General features: G+C 34.6%; 1 protein-coding gene across 1 annotated transcript in view; it reads right to left on the bottom strand.

Moving 5' to 3' along the window:
- The window catches only part of LOC149851289 (protein phosphatase 2C 70-like), an 81,374-nt gene that overhangs the window by 32,189 nt on the left and 33,810 nt on the right, over positions 1 to 15,375 (bottom strand). Inside the window, exons 8-9 of the mRNA XM_089999826.1 lie at positions 8,341 to 8,476; positions 3,198 to 3,292 (exon numbers count right to left, since the gene is read on the bottom strand). Coding sequence (XP_089855952.1) covers positions 3,198 to 3,292; positions 8,341 to 8,476 — 231 coding nt within the window. The remainder of the gene's footprint in view (positions 1 to 3,197; positions 3,293 to 8,340; positions 8,477 to 15,375) is intronic.

Raw genomic sequence — 15,375 nt, 5'->3', positions numbered from 1 at the left:
AGCTTAGAGGTTGCGTTCCTTTTTTTTGTAAAAGAAAACCCCCTGCGGGGGGGGGGGGGGGGGGGTTAAAAAGAAGACGAGGGTGGGGGGTTGGATGCGGTCGGATCCCAAACCTTTTTTTTTGTTGAAAAAAGCGTTACACATAGGTTACCACCACTATAGTTATTATTGTTACTTCAGTTATTTTGCCTCTCAAAGGGTTGAGGTTTGTAAGACTTCACATGGTTGTTGGGCTTAGATACCGCCAACACTTCATTTTCTCCTATTTTAGACATTCTAAGACGAGTTTTCTCTTGGCATATTTCAGCAACACCATCCTCTAAAGAGGAGTAGATCTATGAAGAAGAGAAGATTTCATTTGCTTATATTCAGGGCGAAGACCATACAAGAATTAAAAGAATTGCTCTTTTTCCATTTGTTGGTGCCTAAGCTCCATATCTTTAATGGCAACCCATTTTGGCTCCAAAAGTGTCAACTCATCTCATAGATGAGATAGGGCACTAAAAAGTCATGGACATTCACGTCTCCTTGCTTGGTAGTTTTTATCTTTACTTGAAAAAAATAGTCTTGCAAGATTTTTTTGGGTATACATACCCTTCATAAATGACCATGCTTCATTGGGCTTTCTAAACTTAGCAATGTTGGCACATATTTTTATGTCAACATTGTTCATAAACCATACAAAAATTTTTGCATGGTTGCTTTTCCAATCCTCTACTTTGGATTGATAATCACTAATGACTTTGGCACGATCATCTCCTTCAAGAATTTTAACTTGTTCTCCCATCGCGTAACCCCAAAGCTTCTTTTCTTTAAGATTATTTTCTATGGCGGAATCCCACATCATATAGTTTATGCCATTTAGTTTGAAGGAGAGATCTATCTTGGAATCATGCTCCATTTTGAGTGTGAGAAGAGGGAGATAAATAAATAAAATATGAAAGAATACCTCTCCTTGAATCACCTCAACCACCATGAGCACACGAACACTTCATGGCCACTCTCCACAAGTCCAAGAGCACTATGGCTCTGATACCATTTAATGAAATATGAGAAATTACAAAACAAAATTGCACATGCACTATTACACACCCAATATGGGATAATACACAAAGCACTAAGGCACTACACAAGCACAAAGTGCACACAAGACTTCAAAGAGTCAAGAAGATCAACACAATCAACATAAAAAATATATCTTTTTTTGCACATAACATGCTTAAGGAAGCATTAAGAAATGGGAACTTATCCCATATTTATAGGCTACATCCAAGAAGTGGGAGCTCCCAACTGTTTATGATCGTTGGGAGTATCCAACAACTTTATGGTCTCAATGACCATAAAGCCCCCCCTACACAAGTACAAAAATACAATGAGGAAATAAAGGAAAAAGACAAGGATGTCCCTATTGGACAACAATTATTACAATGAGTAAAAATATGAAAATACCCTTGGTGGGTATTACTTATTATATATATATATATATATATATATATATATATATATATATATATAAACAAAAGAATGCAACTGAATGCAAAATAAGTAACCAATATTACAAAAGGAAATAGATAAAGTTAATGACCCAAAGTTGATTGTATACAACACTAGTTTCATTGTGGCCATGAAGTGCGTTGGTGTATCTGATTGCAATGTCCTGTCGAAACAGGATACATATGCTTATAAGAAGCTCTCAAAAGAGCTAATTTTTTCAATTTCCAAAGTTCAAGATTGATTAATCCATTTTCCGAAAAAATGATTTGTTAAATCCAAGAATCACTATTCTTAGGAATCACAATCACCAATGGCAAGAATCCTGATTCTTCATTGCTCCCTACTCATTTTTTAGTGGGACATTTCTTATTTTTAAATTGATTTTTATAGAAAGTATGTTTCCCACTTATGTAACATGGGTAAATCTACTAGCTCCTTGTACCTATGTTGTATCTGCATTGGCACTTGGATACTTCAGTGATGGATCAACTGAGTTTTGGACTTGGCTCGACCCATTTATCCATGTTATGATCCAACCAACATGTAGATAACACTCATGGTCAAAATTGACCAATGTTAACTATATTTTTTATTATTAATTATTAGTTAATTATATATCTTTAACATGTTTTGGACCTTTAGATCATATTCACAGTCTACAACTTCATGTATAGAGCATTTTGCTAACAATAGGAAAAAAAGAACAATTTAGAACTTAGAAATAAACATGAAATGACTAACAAGTAACAACTAATAACACGTAAACTCCAAAAAAAAAGATAACTTATAACCCATAACTCCATAAGTCATAGCCCATACAATGCCAAAATAAAGTTGTTCAACATCATAATTTCTAAAAAACAAAAAAAGATGAGTCATCATCTAATGATGCAGAAGCCAGATCAACTGCTCTATGGCTTTCACAATAATATCTTCTTTTTCCAAATTTTTATCTTTAATAAATTTGGCTTTCGCGATATTATCACGAGATATATAATTTGCCGATATATTTAAAATATAATGATATATTCCTGATATTATCGGCTACCTTTAAATAGCCCATAATATCATGATATTTTCAATATAACAGTGATATCGGTGACTCTGATATATTTATAACATAGCAAATTGTACAACTGTATTATATTCATTTAAAAAGGTTCACATATATGATAGAAACTACTTTATGTATATTATCTGATTAACATGGCCTTGTGACATCTCGTTATAAACCAAAGGGTTAGGACTATTTTATACCCCACATAAGTCACCACAATGACAAAATGCTAAATATGTCTATTACCATTAAGAAATAACAGCCATATATATTCCAGCACATCCCAAAATTTATTGGCCTATCACAAGGATCATCATTCATCCAAGCATTATGAAAGAGCATTAGAGTATAGAAGCATGACCATAACTCTGCCCAAAAGATCAGGGAGATGTGATTTTAGCATCCGCTACTAGTGGATCTTGCCAAAAGAAAAAATTTCCAAAACAAAAATTGGAAAACAAATTTCCCAAACCATGAAGATGACCAACACTAACACCTCAGTGCAAATTGCAAACCAACCAAGGATCATGCTGCAGAAAAGCCCATCAAACAGATAAAAAAGGCCAAACCATTACAAAATGTCGATTGGGAAACAGCTATATAAGCCCTTATACTAACTAACAATATTAAAACAGAACTCGCTTACTTGAACATGCAAGCTGAATCACCAACATTTGCACATTGTGCAAAGAAGCCTTCACGTAAGTCAGACCAAACTAAGAGGACAGTTGCACAACAACCCTGCCAAAGGAAATCCCATAACAATTAGAAGAGTGTAAATTATACTGCACAACAAAATATAAATAATTAGGGCAATAAGATTAAATAAATTGAAGAGCTTTTAAGAGAAAACCTTAAACATGATTTGATTTTTGGTACAGAAATAATGGGTACTAATCTATTTAATTCCACATGTCATTGAAAGGGTCTCCAGTACTAAAATCTACGGCCCATCCCGATGACCTTTTTATGAAAAGGCAATTTTGACAAGTTCATGTTTGAAAGCAATTCACTTAAATTTTTAAGCTAAAATTTATATGAAATAGTGTTTGGATCACAAAAATCCTGCATCACAATGGAGGAGAAAAAAACGTGATTTCCTGCACTCACTTCTCTGATAAAAGGTTTTAGAAACCTATGTCACATGAGTGCATCATGGGGGACTGATGCACCCATGTCAGGTGTGGCAGCTGCGGGTGATGGTTGTCACAAAGTGGAGCAGAACCCAAGACATTCCAAATCGTAATCCAAATGCCAAATCGAAATGCATTTGAATACTAACAAGATACAAACTAATACAAGTTTTGTGAATAAATGATTTCATTCATAATAAACAATAAAATACATAAAAATACAAAATAAATACATAAAAACCTCACTACAAAGTACACTCAAGAACACTCAAAATACCTGGAACTATCCATCACTCTCTCCACAACAATAGGCACACACTCCCCATATAAATAGAGAGAAAAGAGAGGAAGAACTAGAGGAAAGGAGAGAGAGAGAGAACCATCTCTAGTTGTTAGATTGACTAGCCATTGGACTAGATTCAAACGACTAGTATTAAGTCAACATAAGTTGACTTAATAATATATTATATATAATATATATACATATAATATTATTTATATATCATTTATATAAATATATATACATATATATATGTATATATATACAAAAAATGTACAAAAAAAGTACATTAATCTTAACACCCTCCCTCAAACTTAGTGACTCACAGTAAGTTTGCAAATTACAAGAGAAAGAACCCATTACATAAAAAGTTTTCATTTGACTTCATCAAGTTCTTTCATAGGCTGCTTCCTTAAAAGGTGCTCTTGATCTTCAATCATATGTTCTATTATACAAAAGGCCTTTAAGATCTTCAACATCATTAATACTTGAAAATTTGTAAATAGAGCTAACAAAACATCCCAACTATACATATATAGAAGATTTCAAAAATTAACTATATTAGTTTTATATTATGGAGAGAGGAAGGCCAAACACACCAAAAGCACAATATATATAGAAAATATCCAAAAAGACGAGTGTTAAGACTATTTTAATAATAATTTTAAGCACAGAATTTTAAACATAATAAAAAAGCTTAAAAACAATTTTGAAAGATCAAAAACATATATATTTAACATGTCAAATTTAACACATAAATATGAACCTTTAAATATCACAAACAAGATAAAAAAGAGAACAATTAAACAAGACAGCTCATCAAAGAGTCAAACGAGTTACTGGAAGTTTCTTAGATAGGTGGGAAGCCCACTTCCTAGAAACTCACTTCGGAAGCGTGATACTCCTCGCTTCCGAAACTTGACAAGAATCTCGATTCTCCCAAGCTTCTCCTATGCTTTCCACATGCTTCATCTAATTGTTATTATATGTTCTCTCACTCTACTTTTCATGTTTTTTATGTGTTTCCTCTCTACCTTCTCACTCACTTCCATGTACCTTCTCTAAATTGGCAGTCATCATTCTTAGATTTTGTTAAAATTTAAATATTAACACTACAAAATCAAGAAATTTAAGAATAGTCACTTTTATTTTAGTTTTTATTTGTATTCCATTTCGATTCTCATTCAATTCTTATATTATTTTTTTATTCCTTGCTTCCCGCTTCATATACATTTTTAAATGCATCGCTTCTCACTTTCGCTTTCCATATCGTTTCTTGTTTTTGCTTCCTAGTCTGGCAACCTTGAGTTAAACCCACACAAAAAGAAGATAAAATATTCATGAAAAAGGGTTTTTCAAAAAAAAGGTAGCCATTTCCATATAAATGCACAACGAAAACAATGAGGAAATTCAAAATCCCACATAAAACAAATCAAGAGAAATGATACTTTGCAACAATGGCAAACATGAATCAACAACTATATCAAATAACATAGATATAAAGGTGATACTTTAATGTCTCAAAGAGATGCAAAGGCTCAAATTGATCATAACAAATTAAATTTCAATGATAGTAACAATATCTATAAATACATTCAAAATATATCAACTTATGCAACCAAGGCATATTATGATGCATAAGCATGCTAATGAACCATGTATTGATTTAAATAGAAGAACAATGAAAATGCCTACAAGGGCAATAAGAGAGTAATATGTAAAGGCCACTTATACTCGTACACAATATTTCAAACACATTTTTAAATATATACCATAAATATTTAAAGTAGAGAATCCAAAAAAATACATACCGGAATACAAGAGTCTCGAGTCCAAGCCGTACATCAATTCAAATATTTCTTTCGAAGCACAAACACGAAGAACATACCAAGACCAAGATGCTTTGCTCCGATACCATGTCACGAAGTGGCATGGAACCCAAGACATTCCAAATCGTAATCCAAATGCCAAATCGAAATGCATTTGAATACTAACAAGATACAAACTAATACAAGTTTTGTGAATAAATGGTTTCATTCATAATGAACAATAAAATAAATATATAAAAACCTCACTACAAAGTACACTCAAAATACCTAGAACTACTCATCACTCTCTCCACAACAACATGCACACACTCTCCATATAAATAGAGAGAAAAGAGAGGAAGAGATAGAAAAAAGGGAGGAGAGAGAGTCCTCTCTAGCCGTTGGGCAAGGTCCAACGACTAGATTGACTAGCTGTTGGACCTAGTCCAACGGCTAGATTGACTAGTCGTTTAACCTAGTCCAATGGCTAGAAAGACTAGCCACTGGACTAGATTCCAACGACTAGTATTAAGTCAACATAAGTTGACTTAATAATATATTATATATAATATATTATATATATACAAAAAATGTACAAAAAGGATACATTAATCTTAACACTTGTACCACCATCACACCAAGTGCGAGGTGGGCCGGGTCGGGTCCCAATCCAACCCAAACTTTCTTTTCAAGTTTCTTACAGATTTTTTTCTGTTATTTCCTTCATTTCATTTATTGTATGCATTATGGCTAGGTTCTCTCTCTCTCTCTCTCTCTATATATATATATATATAGATAGATATATATATATAGGGAAAGTAAACGGTACCCTCTAGTTGGAACTCATATTAGGAAGTTGTTTTGACCAAATCTAACCCCATGGATGTGTTTAGCATGGCCAAAATAGTAGGAATCAAGTATATAAAACCTTAAGCATACAAGACACAGGGAAGAAAGGTCAATCATAACATACATAAACAAAATGAAGTGGTGTCTGGTTATCAAATATTAGATTGCTAGGGAGGAGATAGGGGTTGGGTTCTGCAACAAATGCACTTGATAAGTGTAAAGATAAATAAGCCAAAATAACCCCATTAACTTAATTGCTTTATAGCAATAACTAAAGAAAGGTTTTAAAGACATCTAAGCATTGGCTTTTGTAGAGCAAAAAGAAAAAAAATGCTTAAAAGACCTTACTTTAATTTAGGTGGGACCACAGATGCACTACTTAAAAAGAGATGGTAGTACGAATATGGAAATATTGAATAACCAACAACACGGTCTGACTAAAGCATTGAAAGAGGAATTATGGCCACGCATCAGTGGGCCATGCAGTAATGAAAAAACGTGTGCAAACTTTAGCCTAATCACTTTCTCTAAGCCTCTTGTCCAATCTTTCTCACCTGTCTTTCTTCTTTAATAAAAAAGAGTTCTTCATACTAAAGTGAACATATGAATAAAGACAAGAAAACATAAAGCGTTCACCAACTATGGCCAGGAAGAGGTATCCACCATCAGAGAACATCCCTCACACAACTACTCAATCAAAACTCATAGTGTAGTCCTCACTCAAGTTAGCAATGAGGACCAAAGATGTCAGAATGTCCACAAGTGCCAGTCAAGATGCTCATGTCAACAATAACATGCGAAAGACATCATTTAACCAAGATTGGTTACATTAACCCACAATTAAAAGATGGTCACAATTTTCTTCCATCAATCAATGAAGCACTGCCATACACAATAGATTCCTCATAGGTTCCTTCCTTCTTCATCACAGACCTCTTTATGAACATCCATTTGCATGGTTCGCTTCAGTTTGTTTCTAGAAAACTCTGATTTCTCATTTTCTGTACACTTGCTTTCTAATGCACTGCTATCTTTTTTTATAACTTTGGTGCATATATATTTCTTGTGAGGCATCTAACTTGGGGTCAGACACCTACTTTTAAGATGAAGCAGCTTGGTTTTAAGATATTCCATAGATGAATGGTTGACCAATAGATCAACTTTGTATGCTGTTAACATGGTTCCCAAAGCTAGCTGCAGGATTAACTTATGCAACCTGTGTAGGAACAGAGGGAAAGCATGCAGTACTTATGGTGTCATATAAATGGATTAAGAATACCATCCACCTCCATGAGTTCTTGCGTAAAGGAGTTCAGCCTTGACATTCTGCATACCTCTGAGGTAAGTGAGTCCACCTCAGCTTAGGTTATGACTTTATGTCCCCTTGTCCATATTGTAAGAAAGAATAAACTAATAAAAATAACAGATAAGGGTTGAGAAATGCTTCTTCTCCACTGCTCCCCAAGGCCTTGCCTTACCCATGTTTTCTTTTCATCATACTCATACTAGCTTTTCTACTTAACCGATACAGGAGGAGTGCCTCATCAATGAGCCTATTCAATTTCCCTAGACATTTACGAAGGCATAAGAATATCTAGTCCCATGTTCATCAAAACCTAAAAAGCAGTTATTCCCACAGAACTCACATGCCTAAGCGAATTTATATTTCCTACTTTACTATTCAAAAGGCATTAGGGAAATGGTGAAGTGAGAAAAAACCTCATATTGATGATCCATAGCAGCTTCTGTTTGATAAAATGCATCTCTAAGAACCTCTGAAGCATCATGGTCGGAAAGGACATGTTCTCTTCTTTCAGGAATTGCCAAAATGCTGACAACCATCTTGGGTAGCATCCTGGAAAGCACACTTGAATAATAACTGAAACAGAAAATGGCTAACAATGTGTGTGTTAAACAAAGGCATAAACCACACAAAGAAAGGCAAGAAAGTAACATCAGTCAAGAAGAAAAATGAAGAATGTTGCAAAAAATATTGAGAAATAGAACTCCAAGATGCAGTTAATTGCTCCGGATGTTTCAAGAACACACAAAATTTTCAGGTATAACACCAAAGTTTTGCAACCATTTCATTGGTGCACTTCCATTAATAAGCCCCAAGCCAATTTAAGATGTTATTTACACCTAAGTTTTGCAGCCTCTCTTCATCATCTCCATTAATGGCCTAGGTTAAACTAAATCCAAGTAAATTATATTTACCACCTCCTCCAGAAAAGCTCATAAATTCCAAAATTTTCCCCTTTAACATTGAGAGTGAGTTTGTCCAGATATTTTTAAAGGGTGAATATGCCACTCAACATCTCCTAGCATACTATGAGAACTTTGAATTATAAAAAGGTGCAGACAAAGAAACTAGGCTTTTACGTCTGATAAACAAAAGGACTAAAAAGGTATTAGGAAGATCTAACAAACCAGAGAAAGTATGAATGTAAGAGAGCTGTGAAAGGGAATACATGTATTTTTGTCACCAGTAACAAATTTTCCTTTACCTAGACAGGGAGTCAAGTTTAAAAATTTTACCAACATCGATGTGTTATCTTCAAGTCCACATAGCATGAACAATAGCATGTTGTATGCATACAAGATTAGAAAAAAAATGCATTAAGGCAACACGAAGGCATTTTATTATTAGTGCCATTGTGAGGTACAACTGTTAAATAATGTATCATAACCTAGCTATGTCACATGGGTGCGGGTGTGACACGGGTGCGGCGCAATTTTAAAATTTTTGGACACGGGGACTCGGCTATATATATATATATATATATATATATATATATATATATATATATATATATATATATATATATATATATATATATATATATATATATATATATATTTTTTTTTTTTTAAAAAGTGCACAGACACAACACAGTCTGTGACTGTGACTGTGCACAACATTGTGACTTTGCACAGCACTGTGCATTTTTTTTTTAAATAAAAATATAAAAAAATTCATTTTTTTAGGGACAAATGGACATTTTTGGACTCGGTCAAAGTTGACAAGTCCAAAATGTGGACGGACTCGGACTCAGCCTCGACTCGTTGACCGAGTCCGACTCGGCGTTGACCAAGTCCAGGCCGAGTCCGAAGCCGCACTCGTGTCGGGGCGTGTCGACTCCGGTGCGGCACCTCCCTAGCTGAGTCCGTGTGACTTAGTAACCTAGGTTAACTAGGAACTTTTATTTCTTTCCTTTTAGTTTAGTTAGTGTAGGTCTTTTTTCCTTTATTTTTTAGTTTCTTTTTAGTGTATTTTGACTAGTCAACATTTGACTAAGTCAAATTACAAAGAGTCGTTGGGCAACCAACCAGAGTTACCGGAAGCGCGCCTCCCCGAAGCGCGAAACGTCACACTTCCGAAACGTGCAAGGAAGCGCACTTTTTTTTGGGAAGCACGCTTCCCCCATTTTTTCATTTTTTTCATTTTTTTCGCTTCCGGTTTGCTTCCTAGTCGCTTTCGAGACAGTTCATAATTTTCTTTTAAGTCATCCCACGTTTCTCGCTTCCTAAATTTTTGAAAGTGCCTCGCTTACCGCTCCCGCTTCCTCGACTGGTAACTCTGCTCCCAACAGCTCTATTGAGCCCAAAGATTCTCTCATCTTGCTCCTCTATTGTATATAAATATGGGGCATTGCCCCCACTCATATAATGTATTTTTTGTGTGGATCACCATCAATAAGATTTATTATTTTTCCTCTTGTTGAATACCCTTTTTTTGGTATTTGTGTATGAACTTTTTTTGGTTCTTGTGAGTGTTCATTTTTGATACTTTGGTTGGAGCTCTTATTGGTGATCTGGCAAACATTTTTGAAGGAGCTCATCTTCTTACATGGTATTAGAGCCAGGAGATCAAGCTAAAATTTGTTTTCGGTACATCAGAAAATGTGTCATTTAAAATTGAAAAGGAGGTGAAGCTCTTTTGCAATTCTTATTCAAGCACTTATGAGATCGTGATCGTGTAAAAGATTGGTGGTTCTTATTTGGTGGAGTGTATGGGATCTTTATCGGTGGTAGAGTACTTGTTATCTCCACTTTCTTCTCTTCTCCTTCTCCATTCTTCTTTCTTTCCTTTTCTTTCTCAAACCTTGTAAAATGGATGACAATGATAATGTCACCATTAAACCCATTAAGCTCAATGACTTTAACTATGTAACATGGCTTTTAATTATGAAGCACCTTATATGGGGAAAGGGGTTGTGGGGTTTAGTGGATGGGACCGATTAGAAACCCAAACTAATCCTTACAAAGGTATAAGGTGAGAAAAAAATACCTCTTACAGCGGTGGAGAAAAATAAGGCAATTATCACTTACGAGAAAAAGTGAAAGGAATGAAGAATGGGGCATGCCAAGATTATGCCTTGGCTCATTAGTAGTGTCGATATCAAAAAGTGTTCAAGTCTTGCAAATTTTGAACATGCAAACAATGCATGGGATTATCTTAAGATAATGTACTCTCTTAAAGATATTGCACATATGTGCAATTTACAAGATAAAGTATGAAATATGGTTCAAGGGGACAAAAGCATTAGATAAATACTAGAATAGCTTGTCCGAATTATGGGAAGAGTTAGCTCTTCTTGAACCAAAATGGCATTGTTCGAAAGACATAGAGCTCCGTCAAAATCAAATAGACGTAGAACATTTTTTCCAATTTATTAATGGATTGAGATCGGAGTTTGAATCTACCAAATTTGTTCTTCTTCATCGAGGGAAAGTTCTTTCGATAGAAGATACGATAGAAGAATTAAGTATGGAGGAAAATAGGATTAAAAAGAGAATCTCCAAATATGATAATGACTCGGTCCTAGCCGTATCTAAATCGAAAAACTATGTTCGTACCTACAAACCTCCACACTATGGGAGGACAAATGATGAAAAGCAACGAAATGAGTTAAAAAAAGTCATTTGTTACTATTGTCGTGAACCTACACATGTAAAAACATATTGTCCAAAATTGAAAAAGCCCTATGAGAAAAAGGTTGCCTCTGTTGGACCTCCACAAGAATCAAGTGAACCATCCATTGGAAACATGTCCTTAACTCAATTAGTGGAGACATTTGAACCTCTACTCAAAGGAGCATCTTCATCCACTAGAGTCGCAGTCTCTTCCTTCGGAATCTACGATCCTGGTAAATCTCTTTGGCTTCTTGACTCAGATGCCTCTTTTCATATGATACCAAATATTGATATGTTATCTGAATGCCATAATTCAAGTGGGTCAAACGTTTTCACCACTGATGGAACATCTCTTGAGATTAAAGGAGTAGAAAATTTTGAAAATACCTCTCAAAACTCAAAAAGATTTTGTATTCCACAAATTAGATATATTCTTAAACTTAACTTAAATATTTTATATGTTTCTCAATTATCTGACCATGGATGTAATATTTTTTTCTCCTCTCATGGTTGTCGAGTGCAGGATCGTCAGTCAAAAAAGCTTATTGGGGGAGGCCATAGAGAAGGAGAAGTATACTACATGAATTTTTTGGAAATACCCAAGAATACATTGTGTTGTAATGTTCAAAAAGTAGATTTGGATCTATGGCATAAGAGAATTGGCCATCCTAGTGTATCCAAGATCCAGTTTTTTTCAAAGATAGAAAATTTTTATAATTTTTAAAACTTTACATGTGAAAATTGTATTCTTGGTAAAATGAAAAGATTACATTTTCAAGAAAGAACCTTTGTTTCGTCTCGACCAGAGTTGCCAGTTGAGGAAGCGGGAAGCGATACGGGAAGCAGGAGCGAGAAGTGAGGCACTTTAAAAAATGTAGGAAGCGGGGAAGCGTGGGACCACTTAGAAGAAAATTATGAACCGTCTCGGAAGCGACCTAGGAAGCGAACCGGAAGCGAGGAGGAAGCGAAAAAATGGGGAAGCGGGGGGGAAGCGCGCTTCCCATAAAAGGAAAGCGTGCTTCCCATAAAAGGGAAGCGCGCTTCCCAAAAAAGGGAGACTCTTCCCCCACGCATTTTGGAAGCGTGTATCGGGGAAGCGCGCTTCCCCGTTACCCTAGGCGCTTCCGGTAACTCTGGTCTCGACCACTTAAGTTAATACATTCGAATGTGTGGGGACTCGCACCTGTTATATCAAAAGGCGGCTTTGTGTATTATGTAATTTTTATAGATGAATTTACAAGACATGGATTTATTTTCTTAAACATAAGACTAAAGTTTTCTCACACTTTCAAATATTTTATAATCTAGTTAAAAATCAATTTAAAAATGATATTTTCATCTTTTGCACTGATTCAGGGGGAGAGTTTTTATCAAAAGAATTTAAAGATTATTTAAATCTACACGGTATCACACATCAAAGATCATGTCCCTATACCCCTCAACAAAATGGTTTAGCTCAAAGAAAGCATAGGCATATTATAGAGACAACAAAAACTTTACATATTACACATCAAGTGCCTAAAGTTTTTTGGGCTAAAGCCACTCTAACTGCAGTTTATCTTGTTAACAGAATGCCATCATCTTCTTTAAAAAATATATCTCTTATTGAAAAACTTTTCAAACAAATTCCATATTACTCTAGGTTAAGGGTTTTAGATGCAAGTGTTTTGTTTTTCCTGACAAAAATGACAAACTCTCTCCTCATACTATTCCTTGTATTTTTTTAAGATATACAAATTATAAAAAAGGCTACAGATGTTTTGACTTTAAAAATAAAAAGGTATATGTGTCAAGAAATGTATCATTTTTTAAAAAGAAAAGTTTTTTTGAAAGTGAGAATACTAAGAAAATAAATGAGTATTTTTTTATTGGATTTAGTTTAAAAGATTGATGAGTGTGAGATTGATGAAAACCAAGAAGATAAAAATGATATGATACATGCAAAATCATTTCATAATAATCAAGATTGTATTCAATACTCTAGGTGGGGTAATTTAGAACATCCATGTGCTCTCGAAAAATATACTATAAATGAAGAACACAAAAAAATACAAACATGGTCATCTAGAGTGTTAAAAGTCCCTGGAAAATTTGTGTTCTATAAGTCTTTTTCACCTAAGTATCAAGCCTACATTGCATTAATATATTCCTACATAGAACTTTCTAACTATGGTACAACAAAGGAATATTCTGAATGGGTAAAAGCAATGACAGCAGAATTAAATGCCTTAAAAAAGGCGAATACCTGGACTATTTAGGATATTCTACCAGGCAAAAAGCTTATAGGTTGTCGATGGGTGTATAAAGTTAAAACCAAGAAGGACGGAACTCTTGAAAGGTATAAGGCCAGATTAGTTGTCAAGGGTTATTCCCAAGAGTATGGAATAGACTATGAAGAAACTTTTGCACCAGTTGCTAGAATGACTACAGTTAGGACCATAGTAGCCCTTGCCTCTGTAAAGAAATGACTTATATATCAAATGGATGTCAAAAATGCATTTATCAATGGTAGCTTAGTCGAAGAAGTTTATATAGAACTGTCACCTGGCATTGATATTCCTAAAGAAAAGGCTCTTAGTTTAAATAAGGCTCTGTATGGCCTTAAACAAGCCCAAAAAACTTGGTATGATAAATTTAGTCAAGTTATGCTTGATTTTGGTTTTCAATCTTGTCTTACTGACACAGCTTTGTTTGTTAAGATTTCTGATGCAGGTATTATTATCCTTCTCCTCTATGTAGACGACATGATCATCACCGGAAGTGATAAACAGAGAATTGAAAACATTAAAAGATTTCTCAAAATACACTTTGAAAATGAGTGATTTGGTTTTTTTTTTAAATTTCTTGGTATAGAAGTTGCTTATTTTTCTAGAGTCTATTTGTTGACTCAATCTAAGTTAGATCTAGATATTGTTGACAGGTCTGGTATCTCATATGACAAAAGGGTTGACACTCCCGAAGTTATAAATGTCAAAATGAAGATTGATGATGAAGAATCACTTGAAAATCCAACACCTTATAGACAACTTGTTGGGGCACTATCTTATCTCTTCATTACAAGACCTGACATTGCGCATGTCGTTCACACAATAAGCCAATTTCAGCATGCTCCTACCACGGTTCATATGGGAGCTATTTTACGTATTATTAGATATATTAAAACTTTTATTTTTCGAGGAATTTTCTTGTCTGTTTCTTTCTCTCTAGATTTAATTGCTTATACTTATGCGGATTGAGGAGGAAATCCAAACAATTGACACTCAACTACTAGTTTCTATGTATTTTTAGGTGAATCATTGATTTCTTGAAGGTGCAAGAAGCAACATAAAGTCTCTCTCTCATCAACTGAAGTCGAGTACAGAGCCATGGCTACTACTATAGAAGTAGTATGGCTAAGGAGATTGCTTCATGACATGAGTGTTCAGAGTACAGGAGCATCACGACTATGATGTGACAACAAAAGTTCTAATTATATTGCCAACAATCGGACATTCCACGAACAGACCAAGTAAATTGAGATGGATTGTTACTATTTACGAGAGGAATTCCTACACTGCACTAATGATCTTCCATATGTTTCTTCAGAATATCAACTGGAAGATTTCTTTACCAAATCTCTCGCAGCTCCTAGAATTCACTTTCTCCTGGACAAACTTTGGGTTGTCCAACCGTAAGTTTGAGGGAGAGTGTCAAATAATGTATCATAACCTAGGTTAACTACGAACTTTTATCTCTTTCCTTTTAGTTTAGTTAGTGTATGTCTTTTTCCCTTTATTTTTTAGTTTCTTTTTAGTGTATTTTGACTAGTCAACATTTGACTATGTCAAAATACAAAGA

This window comes from Nuphar pumila, chromosome 1, assembly GCF_984573655.1.
Source record: "Nuphar pumila chromosome 1, dmNupPumi1.hap1.1, whole genome shotgun sequence".
Lineage (NCBI taxonomy): Eukaryota > Viridiplantae > Streptophyta > Magnoliopsida > Nymphaeales > Nymphaeaceae > Nuphar > Nuphar pumila.
This window is presented reverse-complemented; position numbering and strand designations above follow the sequence as displayed.